Raw genomic sequence first — 16,435 nt, 5'->3', positions numbered from 1 at the left:
ACACACACACACACACACACACACACACACACACACACACGAGTCAACAGAAACTGTTCCTGAGGAAGGCCCGATAATGGACTTACAAACAAAACATTTAAATCTCCTATCATAAATATGTTCAAAAAATTAAAGGAAACCGTGTCACAAGAATTAAAGGAAAGTATGAGAACATGATCTCACTAAACGAGAGTATCACTAAAGAAACAGAAATTATACAGATACAAATTCTTGAGTGAGAAAGGGCAATAACGCACAAGAAAAAAATTACCAGAGGGGTTCAACAAGAGATCTGAACCGGCAGAAGAGAGAGGCAGTGGGCCTAAAGACACATTAATTCTGATGATCTGTAATAAACACAGATGGAATCTGAAAACATTATACTAGGAAAGAACACAGTCACAAAAAGTCACATGGTATAAGATACTCTTTACATAAAATGTCCAGAACAGGCAATTCTATGAGGCAGAAAATAGATTCACGGTTGCCAGGGGCAGGGAGGGGAGGGGAATGGAATGGGGGTGCAGGGGCTGGAATTAAGATAGTGATAAGCATTACACAACTTTGTGAATAAGCTAAAAACCACTGAGCTGTATACCTTAAAAGGGTGAATTTTATGGCCTAGGAATTATATTTCAATACAGGTGTTATAAAAATTAATATTAAATTTATTGGTATTATAGTTTTATTTATGTTTGGGTTTTATTGTTGCCTATAAATTATATGCATTAAGTGTTTATACCTAGCTTTATGTTTACATACATTTAAATAATGTTATAATTAAAGTAACTCGTCAATAGCTTGGTTTTGGTCAGTTATCCTAAAAAAAATCACGCTCCAATTGTGGTCAGCTAACTTTTCATAGAGAAGCCCACAATCTTGAGATGATTACTAAGTTTTCTTGTTATCTCTACCAACATTAGAGACTTTAAATTAGCATAATGAAGATGAGAAATTGGTTTTCAATAGTGGTTGGTAGGTCAGAATAGCGAAAAGTACAAATGAGCTCTTTTGGGAGATCAGTGGCATGCAAGATATCTGAATTGGCCATAACATCCTAAAGACAACAGTCTGGCATGAATAGGGCATAACAATTTAAGGAGGCCTGGAACCTGAACTTTCAGGGTAATGCCCATGACTTATCAAGCTTTTACACGAGGGGATTCTGGTTGCCTGATGCCAACGCAAAGGGTAACAGAATCTTGCCTCTACAGCAGGGTGGTTTTCTGTAAAGATCCATATAGAAGTATTTTAGAGTTTGTGAGCCATCCTGCCTCCATGCAACTGTTCAGTTCTGCCACTGTGACATGAAAGCAGTGATAGACAACATGTAAGCAAAGGAGCATAGCTGTTTCAATAAAACTTTATTGACAAAAATGAGTGAAGGGGGGCCATAGTTTGCCAATCCCTGCTCTAGAACATTGTGTCTGCATCACCTAGAAGAAGAGAGGAGATGCCATCAAGCCCATACATTAGGTCTTTGCTTACTGACATACATTTGTGCAAGAAAGGTGTGGACCTGGCTTTCATGATAAGCTGGTGGTGAAGCTACAGAGGAGCAGCTAGCCCTCACTTATCTCCAACATTCTGGCAACTATTGATATCTACCAGAAAGAACCTAACAGCTGTCTATTGCCAAGTTAACGAATCAATGTTGGTCCAGTTTGCAAAAGTGCCTCATTGCTGCCTCAATGGCCTATCATTTTGATGTAGACTATTAAGACAAGTAAGTGAACGTCGTGTCAAAAAACATGGAATAAAAATTAAACTTGGGTTAAAAAAATATTAAAGGGGGGCCCCAGAGTCGTTCAGTCGGTTGAACGATCGACTCCTGATTTCAGCTCAGGTCATGATCTCAGGGTCGTTGGGTCGAGCCCCACATCGGGCACTCCAATCTGCATGGATTGTGCTTGAGATTCTCTCTCTCCCTCTCCTACTGCCCCTCTCCCACCCGCCTCAAATAAGCAAATAAAATCTTTAAAAAAAAATATCAAAGGGCATCAGAAACAAAGCACATACAAAATAAGAGCCAGGCTAACAGGGCACAGGGGTATTCTGAAGATTCAGATACCAGCTCCAGTCCAGAATCCAGATGGCTGTCCCCACGTGTTCTAAAGAGCTAACCTGCAAAGAATTATAATTGTTCATGGTACTGGAAAAAAGCAAAAGAGTTAATCACCCAAAACCAATTTTCTGTGGTTTTGCAATTAGTTCCTTGACTTTCCTAATTTGATTTGAATCCATTTAATATTAAGGTCCCTCAGAATTCCCCAAACCCAGGCAGCCTGAGTGCTAAGCACACCCCAGATAAGAAGTTACACTTGCAGACCTCACAACGCTCCCACTGATACGGTTATCCAACCAAGGCCAATGTTGTTTATCCTTATGGCTCAGCAATCTAATGTAATAAAAAGGAAGAAATTAAAAGGGGGAAAACACTCATTTTAACATCCACGGCCTGTTGGGTCTCTTCCCTCATCAACCTATCCAATCTACAATGATCCTTTGATGATGCTATTATCGAAAGCTTCTGCATACAGAAGACCTCAGGGAAGAGCTTCTCAAATTTTGGAGATTCTTAGGCAGCCTAGGGATGCTGAGAAAAAAATGCATTTGGGCCCTGAAATCCACTTTTGGAACAAGTGCTCTTGAGTGATGGTGCTGAGAGTGCTCCTAAGACCACAATTTGAGAAACACTTCCATGTGGTGGCCCACCTCCTCTGACCTAGAGCCTCTAGCTAACACCACTGACCCTGGAATCCGGTGGCCCATCCGTGTGCTGAAAGATGAAGCCAACACATAACTACAGGTTTGTCACCAATATCATATAAATAAATAAACCATACAGAGAGGTGAGAATTGACCAAGAAAGTAGCAATCATTTAAGACCTCCTACTACCCCCCTGAAAAATCCACTGGCCTCTGCTCTCTCAGTCAGGTGGGCAGAGATGGTGTTCATTCAACTACTGTGCATCTGCTATGTAGCAAGCATTGTGCAAGATACTGGGTACCACATCAGTGATGAACAAGGCAGACACAGCCCCTGATCTCACCACTGGCCAGGAATAACAATAAATTTGTTCCCAGCCACCCTGCATATCAGCTATGGCAAGACAGCAAACATAGCCATTAGGGTGGAACGGAGGGCTTAGAAAGCTCCCACTGGAATCTCTCTTCAGCTCTTGGGTGTGAGATCCAGAAAAAACAGGGATAAGAGGAACGCACAATGGCTCTCCACCTCACCCCTGAATCAGTCAGTAGGCAAATCTAAGAATCAGTCACTGTGTCTTAGAATCAAGGAATTAAAACCATATAAATAAATTCAGGCCCAAGGAACTAAAACAGAAAAGACCCAGGAACACTGAAAGACAAGAGGCAATTCGGGACCTCGGGACTGCCAAGAAGATGTCACAAGGTACCAGTCCTCAGGCCTGGTTCCCCACCCTGCGCTCCCTCCTCACCACACCCCTGCCCAAGGCAATCCAAGGATGCCTGCCTTCTGGGCCACTGTGCGTGCGTGCGTGCGTGCGTGTGTGTGTGTGTGTGTGTGTGTAAGAGAAAGAGAGAGAAAGTGATAGGCAAGGCAGGAAAGGAATGATCCAGCAACTGACCCAATGCAAACAGCCTGACAGAAGAAAAACTGCCATAATTATAGTGGCTTTAAAAAACATTTTGCAAAGTATGTAATGGGGCACCCCTCTTGCCTTTAAGCCACCCACATCTTCTCTTCTCATCTCAACCTTACTCTCTGCTTTCCTTGCTGGGGAGGTCCTCTCTCGACCCTGGAATCCTACCAAAGGGAGTGGCCTGCTTCTACCTGGCCAGCTACCCATGATATATTTTAAGTGAGAATCTGGAGGAAAACATTACACCTGATTTTAGTCCCTAAGGTTAACTGTGACAGAACACAAAGCGCCTGCCAGTTACCAGCGGCCATCTGCAGAGCCTGAGGTCAAGGAGGGAATGGCCCCCATCAAGAAAATAAGCTACGGCACTCCAGGATAGCGGCCCAACCTGCTCTCCTTGGGACGGTGTTGTTCCTTTACACAGGGCAGTGCAGTTGCTGCTTACAACTTGAGACAGTCACAAGGCAAGCCCTGTTAAATAATCAAGTCTGGTTTTAAATGAGCAAGCCTCTCCCCCCACCTCCCCAGCATCTGGCTCCATCCAACACATCAAATCAAGGGGAAGATTTTCCCAAAGGCTGAGAGTTAAGCTACTTACTGACAGCTGGAAGTTTAATCACTGCTTTTCTTAGAGCATTAACTCCCACTAGCCAATGACTACACATTCTATTAGCCATGGAAATTAACATGTGTCCAAAATTCCCAAAGACATTGGCCTAATCTGAAAGGAAATCAGGCGGCGAGATTAAAGCAAATTGCCATGGAGCCCCACCCCTCCTTTCTGTGTTCTTTTAATTGGGATGTCAAAGAAACACGTGTTTGACAAGGATGCTTGGCTACCAGGAAACAACCACGTTCCGAGAGCCCAGAGACATCCCGAGTGGCTGTCTGAGCTTCTCCATTCCTCTGACCTCCCAGGACCATCCAAGCCCCACGGGAATGTCTGTCTATATCCAGTGCCCCTCAGTCAAGCTCCCCGGGGCGCGTTGATCCCTTTCCTGCCTACTCAAACTCACCGGCTCAATCACAAAATGCCGAACCTCTGAAAGCAAACTCAAAAGGAGTTTCCACGCTCCTCAGCGCCTTCAACTTACCACCACCTTTGTAGCAAACATGTACTTGTCCCGAAGCTGAAAGTCTTTCACTTCCTCCAGGATCACCTCCTGGTTCTCCCGGGACTGGAAGAAGTCCGTACTTCGGAAAACCGTGGAGTAGCCAGAGGGTTCGTGCCGTTCCACGTAGATGGTGTTGGGCTTGTCATAGGGATCGATACCCCTAGAGGAAGGAGAGCAGTTTCTATCATCGCTCTGTTTAGGCAACTGGAGACACCGAGGTTCTGCTGTGCAGAGAGCCTGATGGAATTGAGGGACACGATCCCACGCTCTCTGCCACAGAGCCCTTTGGTTGCTCCTGGGCTCAGTGGGGAGGGAAAGTGATTGCCATTTGTCAAGTGTTGATGTTGTTACTGGTCTCTTCAAAGTGCCCTGGGTGTCACTCAAGGCAAGGCTTGGCCGTGCTTGAGATGAGCAAAAAGAAGGAAAAGTAAAAGGTGGGGTGTTTTGGAATCAGTCAACAAGGGACTGCTTGGGGCTGTCAGTGAGTTTCTGGCCTCAAGTTGTAAACCTCAGAGAATGAATGTTTTCCCAGGCCCATACGCTCTCAGAACAGCTCTAGAAGAAACCACAGGAGAAACCAGTGAGCCTGATCTTGCTAACAGTCCCTGCCCTTTCTGTCTACCGTCCTGGGCCACTGTCGATGATCTGTGCAATCCAGAGTCATCCTACCAGTGCAAAGTCATGTTCTGCGAGGCTCCTTTGCAAACTCATTCTCACATGGACTGATCTCCCTGATGTCCTTCAGAAACTCAGAGCTCATTGCTCCCCCCCACTCCCTGTGCTCCATCAACAGAGCACCCCTCTGCAGGGAGGCCCCCACCCCGCCCCGCGTGCACTCTGACCTGCATGTTGAAATCCTATTCTTCTGAGGTCAAGTTCAAGGCCCCTCTTCCAGGAAGCCCTCCTCCAAAGCTCTCCTCCCTCCTCCCAATACCCACGATATACCTCTGCAGTGTTCAATTCCAAACCTTACGTATTAATGTTATGTGAGTTTCAAACAAAGGTAGAAAACTGTTTTGGGTGGGTGGATTTTGGAATCACTCTCGTGACTTTATACAATGGTGCTTCTTATTCACCGTGGTGCTCCTTATTCACTGTGTTCTCTTGTTCACCATAATGTGTCTGAGCTTCCTAGAGAGAGTACAGATGCCTTTAAAGGCCATGTCTTATATTTCTTTTTGTCCTACAGGGCTCCCAGCTGAACTGAATCTTGCTGCACTGAATCCGTGGACCACGGTAGAAAAGCTACTCCAAACTGAAAACTCTAAGGTTGACTTGATCAAACTCCCTCAAGAAGAATCTCAGAACAGGAGTCTCCCCCAAATAAGCCCCCAACAACAGCTGGGAGGACTACTCTGCCTCAGGTTTCCTAATGCTCAATAAGACACCAGGCCAGGCAGACCATTCAGCACATGGGAAAAATCAGTAGAGCCTCAGAGGGAGGATGCAGGGATGACCCAAAGAAAGGCAGGACTCGCTTCCGGACCCGTCTTTGCAGAGTGCCATATGCATGATGGCTCTCAGGGTAATGAAGGCTTGGATATAAAATTCCTTCAAAGATATACTGTCAAGAGCACGGGAAGGGGGGTGCCTGGGTGGCTCCATCGTTAAGCTTCTGCCTTCGGCTCGGGTCATGATCCCAGGGTCCTGGGATCGAGCCCCGCATCGCGGGGGGGGGAGTGGTCCCTGCTCAGCGGGGTTCCCTCTCTCACTGTGTCTCTGTCAAATAAATAAATAAAATCTTTAAAAAAATTTTTTTTAAAAAGGATCACAGGAAGGAAGGGAGGGAGGGAGGGATGGAAGGAGGAAAGGAGGGAAGGAGGGAAGGAGGGAGGAAGGAAGGAAAGAAGGAAGGGGGAGAGAAGAAATAGAAAACCAAAAGGCATGACTTTGGCCCCACAATCTGGAGTCTAAGCAGAGCACTGGAGAAGCCAGCAGGTTTGGCCCCAGTGCAGGAGACAACTGCTCATCATCAGACGCTCTGCGTGCGTATGTGTGGGGGTGGTGGCATGTTCTCTTCTCTTCCACAATTAGAAGTACTGATTAAAGTACTTCCTCTACCCTAGAGGATATGCAAATTAAAACAAAGCTGCTGGATATTTTTAAAAAGGCAAAGAGGAAGGGACCTTCACTCAGAGAATTCTGAGACTGAGCTCACCTCGGCTATTCTTTTCCTAAACAAAAGCAGTACCTAGAGATAGAAAGAGCTGTGACTTCCCTCCCAGTTCTCTTCCGTGATCCCTCTGTGGCCGTCCCGTCTCTGAGAGCCACTCCGCCTCCAAGCTCGGCTACTCTGCCATCGCTAGCCTTCCACTCCATCTGGTCTCTGGGCCCTCGTTTGAAAATTCCAAGCCTTGCTCCATCCTGAGCACCTCAGCAGTCCTCACCGGGCCTCACCTACAACTCTTCTGTGATGCTCGGCGGGGCGTCCCTGAGTCCCGCCCCCCTGCCCTTCCACTGTCCCACCTTGCTGATCTCCAGCTCTGGATTCCACAGACCACTGGTTTTCCAAACTCCTGCTGCTCCCAGGCTGCCCCGCATTATTGAACAAATGTATGCCATTATTCTCAGAAAGGTTAGATTACACTCTCACTTATCATGGGAAATCCTAGGGGAAAATCCTCCAAATGGCCTGAAATGCCCTGACACCAGACATGTAATTATCTAAAATAAGACAGGCCAGGCCTTTCCCCTAAGATATCGGCATATGTGCATGGAGGCAAAAGGTACAACATACAAATTCCCCAATGTGATGTTCCTTTACTCAGTCATCCTGCTAGTGTGCCCTCTTAATATACGGTTACGTAAGCAGATGAAAGGGCAATTTGTCCCCTTAAAACACAAATAAAGCAAAAGGAAGTTCTAATGGTACTTCTTGGGTAGAGATTATACTTGGAAAAGACTGTGGTCATAATTTCACTAAGACACTACAACCTGGGTCCAAGGAAAAAAACAAAAGGATCAGAAACAGCTGCCTCTTTGAAAAGGAAGTCCAGTGGAGCCTGGAGATACTCAGCTGTAGGACCCCTCCCTGGCCTCCCTCCCATCTTTACTGTCCTCATTCACCAAGGAAGCAATACCAACTCAAATACATTCCTCTGCAAACAGAGAGTTAAAAGAAGCACAGATACAGTATGTACCACTGCATTTAATAAGGACTCAAAACCACATGGAAACCTCAAAACACAAATGATAAACCGAGAATTATAAATGAACACACACATGTGGTATCTCGTGTCACAAAGGCCTAGCCTCAAATATACAAAGAGCTCCTGGAAACCAATAAAAAAGACTAACCATTCAACAGAAAAAGGGCCAAGGGCATGAAAAGACATGTCATAAAAATAGAAATAAAAATGACGTGGGGCACCTGGGTGGCTCAGTCGTTAAGCGTCTGCCTTCGGCTCAGGTCATGAGCCCAGGGACCTGGGATCGAGCCCCGCATCGGGCTCCCTGCTCCACGGGAAGCCTGCTTCTCCCTCTCCCACTCCCCCTGCTTGTGTTCCCTCTCTCGCTGTGTCTCTGTCAAAAAAATAAAATCTTAAAAAAAAAAAAAAAGGAAATAAAAATGATGCTTAAGCCGTTAAAAGATGTTCAAACTCATTCATAATAAGAAAAATTCAAACTAAGACTATACTGAGATACTCTGTCTTACCTAACACATTGACTGTGGAGAGAAGCATAGTTCTATGTTACTGAGATGAGAGCAAAATTTAACACTCTTCATAGATTTGGCAATCTCTACCAAAGTTACAATTTCAATGCTTTATTCACTGGGGATGTATCTGTGCACAAGACTGACCAAAGCCCCTGCCTTTGTAGAGCTTTCATTCTATCAAAGAGAGAAAGACAAACAATCCCATATTAGAATGTGGTTAAGTGTTATGCAAAAAAATAACAGATCAGGGCACAGTAAATGACAGGGGAGTAGTTGCAATTTTAAGAGGATCCTTAGGATCGGCCTCATTTGGAAAGTGTTATTTAAGTAGACTTGAATGAGATAAGGGAGTAAGCAATAAGTATATCTTGAAGAAGAGCAATCTAGGCAGGGGAAAAAAGCAAGTGCAAAGGCCCTGTGGTAGGAATATGCTTGGCATTAATCTGAGAGAAGTGATGGTGTATAAAGAGTTCAAAGTAGAGAGAGGAACAACATGATCTGACCTGTTTTTACGAAGATCAACCCAGCCATGTCCTGAGAATTAACTGCAGAAGGACAGGAGTAATAGTGGAAAGACCAGGTGGACAACTAATGAGTGACAGTGGTGGCTTGGAGTAAAGTCATAGCTGAGCAGTAGATCCTGGATATAAACCAAAGGTAGAGACAACAGGATTTCCTGATAGGTAGAAGGTGAAGCATGAAACAAACACGAAATGAGTGATGACTCCAAGTTCTTGGCCTGAGCTACTAAAAACTGAAATGGGGAAGATTCCAGGGGCAGCTGACTGGGGGCAGTGAAGGTCAAGGGTCAATGTAGGAGGAATCAAGTTTGCTAAGTGTGAAGGGTTTGAGTGACCCGCTGACCCAGCATGTCTGCTCCTGAGAATCTGTTCTGCCCATTCGCCCACACGTGTAGAAGTACATCTATTCAAGATTAAATACTGCATCCTGTAACAGTGAAAGATCAGAAGCAAGTACGACTAGCAACAAACTTGACTTCAAGTCCAGCCCTGTTGATTTCTCTCTCCTTCTCAAAACCCTACAGGGGCTCCTCGCTGCTTTCAGAATTCAGTCCAGATTCCTTTACCAAGCACCGCATATTTGGATACCAATGTCCCTTCCCAAACTTCACCCAACACACTGTCCCGAAGTAAGACTTCATGTTCTCCATCCAAGTACCAGTGTCCGTCTCTCTGCCTTTGGCCATTCTGTTTCTGTCTGGAATCCCCGCCCCGCACACCTCCAGGCCCCTCCTGCTACCTCCAGCCTCTTGTGCATATCCTGGCTCAAAAGCAACCTCCTTCCTGGAGCTGTCTGGGATCCCCCCACCTGGAAAGACTAGTCCCCCCTCTGGCTTCTCCTGCTAGGTCTGGGACTTCTGTGTGTCTTCCATGATGTGTGTTCTGTACACAAAATGTCTTTTCTTGCCTCCTAAGCTGCAGTCCCCTTAATAACTATATCCATAAATTATTCAACTTCTTCTACCCTAAAGCATCGAACATGTTTCATATTCAGGAGACATCCAAAAAAAATACGTTATGAATGAACAAGTGAATGAATGTGATACAGAGAAAAATCCCCACTTCTGTTATCATGCTCAAAGAGTGAAGGTCTTTAGAAATTCTAATCATGCAAGTACTTCAAGAGTCCCCTGGGTTCCCTGATGGACTGAAAAATGCAAAAGCTCTGTCACTTCTCTCACAAATAACCTTCCTCTCTCATCCCCCACCACCCCACAAGTGAGCGTGTTGTACTAGCAGTTCTAATTCCCAGGTCTGGAATGTGCCTTTCCTGAACCACATGCTCCACATTTCAGGTGAGGGCAGGTCTGTCCTCCATGAAGGAGCTAGAACTGAAGAAAGGTGATTATGTAATTCAAACTTCTTAGATGAAGGACTTACCAAGAAAAGGACTTCACATGTTCCTGAATCAGGATCCAGGTCTGGCCAAAATCATCTGACTTCCACAGCTGCAAAGACCAAGGACAAGAAGAGATCAAGATGCAAGAGGCAGGGACACCTGGGCGGCTCAGTCGGTTAAGCGTCTGCCTTCAGCTCAGGTCATGTTCCCAGGGTCCTGGGATCGAGTCCCGCATCGGGCTCCCTGCTCAGTGGGGAGCCTGTTTCTCCCTCTGCCTGCCACTCCCCCTGCTTATGCTCTCTCTCTCTGACAAATAAATAAATAAAACCTTTAAAAAAAAAAAAAAAAGAAGAAGCAGCAGCAGCAAGGGGCAAGCATAACCTGAACGGCAAGGCCATCAGGCCCCGCCATAAATAACGTGCGGTCTGGGAAGACGGGCCCGGAGATCAGCAAGGCCAGCTTGGTCACTCCAAAAGCGAGCGAGGGTGGGGAGGGAAGGTGAGCTCTGCACCTTCCCATTCCTGTCCACAGCTACTAAGGCTTCAAGAATAACTACAAAGAAAAATGACTGGGGATTGTCTTCCATTTACGGATCATCAGAAATTACGGTTTACTCAGCACTAGCCATTAGGGACAGTAAAAACTAAAGGATTATACTGTACTTTCTCGCCTGGGAAACCGTGTCCTTAAAAAGCCATAATGGACCACGGGGATTAAAGGTGAACAGAGGGGACCCTGGCTAAGCGCAGAGGTAAAGAGCACCACGGGGAACCACTTGAATGCAAACGATACAGCCGTGAGTGGTGAACTTGCCGGTCTTTGCCAAAGCCCCTGAACTTCCAAACACAGCACCTGAGCATTCCTCTGGCCCTAGTGACCACACAAGAAGCAGCAGAAGACTAAAAATAACGTTCATCCACCTACACTGGTAAACTGACCCAGCCTGTACTTAGGTTACTCCCTAAGGCAAGGAAAGGTAAACAGATCATGTTTTGGTTAAACAACCTGCAAAGAAAAAGATATGTTCCAAGGTTCCTCTGAGCCAAGCCATTCAAAACTCATCATGAATCCAATCCTACAAGGTCTACTGGTTTCATGGTATTATACCAGACCGATAGCCTCGATTTGGCCAGTTTCAACCTTGAGATATAAATCTCCCCATCTCACTCTCCTTCCAACTCAGATTTAAGGAGAAAAATACACATATTTATATTAGAGGCATATACACACACGTAGGAAAAAAATTTAAGCTAATGATAATTTCAAATAAATGGTACAAAAGCAGTGTGTTGTCTGAGGCAGAGGATGGGAAAGGTAGAACAGAAATTCAAGACAGAGGTCCCAGCAGAGCTCAGACTCCAAGCTTCTTTAGCTGGCTCTGTCTGAATAATTTCCAGAGTTTCGATGGACCACCCTCAAACCCACAAAGGTGCATCGACACGGAGAAGGGCATGTGTCTGGCTACAAGGGCCTGCTGAGTGCTTGGCACTGCCCCCCTGGCTGGGAGGCAGACAGAGAGCGCAAGGGAGATACATTTTTCCTCAGCCGTGGGAATTCAACTAGTACAAAGTCTAAGCTTGGGAGAGGAGGAAGGAGGGGCTGGGGGAGGTCAGTCAGAGGACACACAATCCCCACGGGCAGGAACAGAAAACCAGAGAAGCCCCACCTGACTGTGTCCCAGAAGCTCCCTTACCTGCTTGTTGGGGTGAGACCTGTCAAAGCCCAGGAGAAGGTTGGAGGCCTTGCTGTGCAGGAGGAGATCAACTGCCCGGAACGGGATGGAAAAGCCTTGGATGGTGTTGCAGAAGTCAAACGTGATCCAGAGGTACTGGGCATAAGCATCAGCAAAGATGTACTGCAAGAGAAAAAAGGCAAGCTCAGAGTGGGACCTGGCCAGGGCTGCCCAATACCCCCCGCAACCCCCCCCCCCAGCAGTGTGTGTGGGGCCGGGGGCCTGCAGGGCCCCCACTCGGCTTCCTCCCCATCTCCTGGCCAGGAGGAGATGCTGGTGCACACCAAGCAAGGCTCTGGGAAGGAAGGGGTGCAGGACAGGCTCTCCTTTCACCAGGTAATTAAGCTGGACAAGCCTATTTTTTCTTTGAATTGACCTGGCCATTCTCACCCTCTGGCAGGTCACTCGGGCACCATCAGAAGATGACTGGAGAAGGCCTGCTCTTCAGACTGGCTGCACACAGCTAAGCCTGCTTCCCTCCCTCCATCCTCTGAGCAGCTATGGGAAATGCCTACAATCACACCCATCTAGGAGGATGTTCTGGGCACTAGGCCAGGGGACAGGGCAGCCCTGAGGACCCAGCTGCCAGTGGGGCCGGCCGCCTCACTCTGGGGCCCGGCAGGAAGAGCTTGGCGAGCAGGGGCTTCACCTGACTTAGCCCTGCACAGGTAAGTGGCCCTGAACAAGTGGGACTACAGAGTGACCACCAGCCTAGACAGTTCTCCAGGAGAAAGGACCGAGGCAATTCAACTTCACAAATGTGCACTGAGTATTCCCTGTGGACCGGATGCTGCAGGTGCCACGGTGAAAACCCAGAATCCTTGCAGTCTCACGTGGGAGAAAGACGTGATCATGGGTGACCGTAACTCAAGGGAAAATGAGATTCAGTGGGGAACCACGGACGGAGTCCTGTGAAAAGCACGCAGTCCAGAGGAATTCCAGTCTGGGAGATCAGAAGTGACTCCAGGGAAGATCCGGCCCTCGAAGGGCAGGCAAGACTTTCAGAGGGAAAGAATATCCCGAGTCGAAGGCAGTTTGAGTTTGGGAACAAAAGGGGAAAAAAAGCAGAGCACGGACTTGAGGATGGCCAGGAGGGCCTGTGGGAAATGTCTACGGAGCACAGATGGTAGCAGGCCTGGAATGCACATGAGAGATGGGAAGGGCAGCCTCCTGTTCCCAGAAGGGCGAGGGTGGCTCGGCGGCTCACCGTGAACCAGAGCAAGGGGGACCCAGCTCCAATCACCAACCAGTCCCTGAAATCCCAGAAATCAACAATCCAAAGGAATCCGTCCAAGCACACTTCCCCTCATTGACTACGTCTGACCCAGATCAATCTTCTGCTCAGAATCCTTTTGGCACAAGCAGCTTAGGCATGTCCTAATACTCTGTGCCTGCCTGACGCTATGTCCACGTGTTCTCTCTCGCTCCTTCACCTTTGGCTTTTCCCTCCCCAATTCCCAGGAGCGCACTCTACGTGTTCTTTCTCTCGTGTTTCTTCCACGGCATCTAATGTAGAACTCCAAACTCTGTGGGAACCTCATTAAATCTAACCGTTAAGGCGAGTGAATGTTTTGAAAGCATAAACGACCACAAACAAATGCAAAGTTGTGAAAACAATTATGATCCTAAGAGGGCCATCATCATTTTTAGCATAAAAGGCGTTCCCCAGAAATGATGGAGCCCATCTTCCTGCTCCGAAACCATCTCGGTTACTAGGGAACGGAGTGCTCTCAGTTTGGAAAGATTTCTCCAGACATCTATTCCATGGTTTCTAGGGGTTTCACATTTGAAGATATAAAAATCACGTAGCTGGTTATAAAACGTATTATCTGTCATTCATGATAATAGCTCAATATGTCCAGAACAGGGGTGCCTGGCTGGCTCAGTGGAACCTGAGACTCTTGATCTTGGGGTCGTGAGTTCGAGCCCCACGTTGGGCAAAGAGTTTATTAAAAGAAGAAGAAAAAAATGTGTCAAGAACACTTAATGTGTGCCAGGCACTGAGCAGACAAGTTGCGCCTGCCTTAGCTCATACTCATCCTCAGCTCAAGTCACGCTTCTGGTACTCACAGCCAGGCAGTACCCTTGATACAGTCTTATCCACCTTTACTAACTAGGGCACTGGAGCGCAGAGAGGTTAACCGGCCAAGGTGAGCCAGGAGGCAGCATCTCCAGACGTGTCTGGCCGGTTCGGAGCCCACCCCTTCACCGTTCATCAACTCCTTTCTTCTCTTCCCCCAACAAAGAGGCAGAACTTCCAGAATTTCATGCCTAGGTCTCACCCTGTGCCCCCGGGCTCATCCACGCGCCGCCTCCCCTCTCACTCGGCTCCTCAAGTCTGTAGTGGCCTTGGGCAACCCCGTCTCATGCCAAGGCTCCGTGCCCCACACCTGACTACCCCGTCCTTGACTCTCCTCCGGCTCCCTCTTCCCCTTCATCCGCTCCCCACCCTCACATAACCTCATCACTCTTCCGTCCTCTGCTACGAACCTGCTCCATCCTCCACGCAGCTTTGACCACCACCGCGGAGATCAGGCACGTCAGGACTTTTAATCTATGGATCTACGGTCTGACCCTGACTTCTGACCTCCTCAGCATCTCCCCTCTGATGCGCCAAGATACTTCACTCTGTCATCCAAAACGGCGTTCTCTGACGCCGTCCCGCCACGTCCCAAGCTCTCCATGGGCTACAGCGGCCCCAGGCCACAGTCCTCACAATGAGAGCTGGGGTTCCGCTCCATTGCCTTGCCTTGGCCCCACGGCCCATCGGCCACCCACCCAATTATGTCTCTTCATAATCTCTGCTCTCCTTTGTATCCCCAGTGCTACCCATGTGGCCCACTCCCTACTGGAGCCCATGAACAAACTGGGGCCGGGCACTGGGCTTGTTAGGCCCCCTTGTGTCTTCCAGGCCTTGGCAGGGGGTGAAATACTCAGAGGGCAATTACGACGTCTGGCTGAGGAACCGGGCAACGTCATGCCTATGTGACCACGACCCCCCTCATGACTTCCTGACCCCTCTCTAATCTTTCCCCTTTCCGATCCATCCTGCCTCTTGCCAGGACACGCATTTCCCTAAAAGACTCTATTTATAGCGAGTCCCCTACTCTAAGATCCTTCCATGGCTCCCCACAGTCGTCGGGGCAAAAAGCAAACTCCTCCACCTTTACCTGCCTGGTGTCTCAAAGCGCCCCAGCGCCAACCCTCCACCCCTGAGAAGTGAGTCTCCCCCGTGCCTGTACAGAAACCACAGACTGGCACCCTGACCTCTCTGCCCAGGGCCTTCTCCCCATCAGGGATTCCCACCAACTCTGCTCAGCTCCTGGAACCACGCCCGTCCTTGCAGCTCCATTTCCAATCCCCAGTACCCCATGAAGCCTTTACTTCTGTGACCTGACCTCACTTAATCCCCAGCCCCCCACCCCACCCCGTGGCTTCCTGTCATCACTGAGGCACGACTGTGATGTAACCATGCCACACGAGCACGGGACGGGAGGTACAGCATGTCCCACTCTGCCGTGAGGTCCCTGGACTGCCTGCCTGTTCAGCCTCCTCGAGGCCAGCCCCACAGATTTGCCAGCAGAGCCGACCTAGCAGGTGCTTCCTAGTCTGTGTGAATAGACTGTGTGATTACAGAAGTGTCCTCAGACACCCCCACCTCTGCTGCCCTGTCTGCAATCACTGAATGTTTGGCTTTGGGCTTAAAACGATGTTTCCTCTTAAAGCACAAATACCTCTAGAAGCATAAAATAGCTAAAGAATCCACTTCCGTGTTAGCCTAAGTGATTCTCTCCAGGTCTCAGTTGGGGGAACCAGGAGCACGATGACAGGAGGAAGGGCGGAGGAGGCAATGAAGGAACCTACCTCCATAAGGTGAGAGTGAAGGGAAAGACAGAGAGGCCCACCTCTCAAGGCTGGGAAGCCTAGCTGCACACTCTGGAACCTTCCGGAACGAGCCCCAGACGTACTGCATGGCTGACCTCGGGTGCGCCGGGGTGGGGGTGGGGGGGTGTTGCAGCACTGCCAGGTGGCTAAGGCTGCACACTGCTTCAGGGAGGCAGCACATGAGGCTGAGAAGGAAGTGGGCTGCTGCTGGCAGGTGCAAAAATAGACCCAAATGCTCACAGGACCCCACAGCCAGTCCATCTCCAACACAAAGCAAAACCACTGGAGCAGAGCTTGCTTGCCTAACCAGCCCTTCCTGTCCCCTTCCATGGGCACACACCTGCTCAGACTTCCACGTGGCCCTCACAGGACAGCCTCACCTTTCCAAGCAGCTGCCCAAGGTCATTTCAACCATTTCAAACCCTGCTCCCTGACAGCACCCCTCACGTCCCCACACGGGGGATGTGCCTGGGCCCAGTACCCTGGTGGTGTTGACAGCAAGGCACCCAGCCTGCGTGATTTTTCTCAGGAAGTGGTAGGTCCGGTGAGGCAATCTGCC

The 16,435-nt window shown here is 48.4% G+C and overlaps 1 protein-coding gene across 2 annotated transcripts in view; it reads right to left on the bottom strand.

Moving 5' to 3' along the window:
• The window catches only part of SORL1 (sortilin related receptor 1), a 163,726-nt gene that overhangs the window by 122,833 nt on the left and 24,458 nt on the right, over positions 1–16,435 (bottom strand). For both annotated transcript variants that reach the window (XM_025893456.2, XM_025893457.2), the window contains exons 4-6: positions 11,953–12,114; positions 10,301–10,368; positions 4,721–4,901 (exon numbers count right to left, since the gene is read on the bottom strand). In XM_025893456.2, coding sequence (XP_025749241.1) covers positions 4,721–4,901; positions 10,301–10,368; positions 11,953–12,114 — 411 coding nt within the window. The remainder of the gene's footprint in view (positions 1–4,720; positions 4,902–10,300; positions 10,369–11,952; positions 12,115–16,435) is intronic.

Source organism: Callorhinus ursinus, unplaced genomic scaffold, assembly GCF_003265705.2.
Source record: "Callorhinus ursinus isolate GAN/ISIS: 27379988/994484 unplaced genomic scaffold, GSC_fseal_2.0 scaffold19, whole genome shotgun sequence".
Classification (NCBI taxonomy): domain Eukaryota; kingdom Metazoa; phylum Chordata; class Mammalia; order Carnivora; family Otariidae; genus Callorhinus; species Callorhinus ursinus.
The sequence above is the reverse complement of the archived record's forward strand: the minus strand, read 5'-3'. Positions and strand labels throughout refer to the sequence as shown.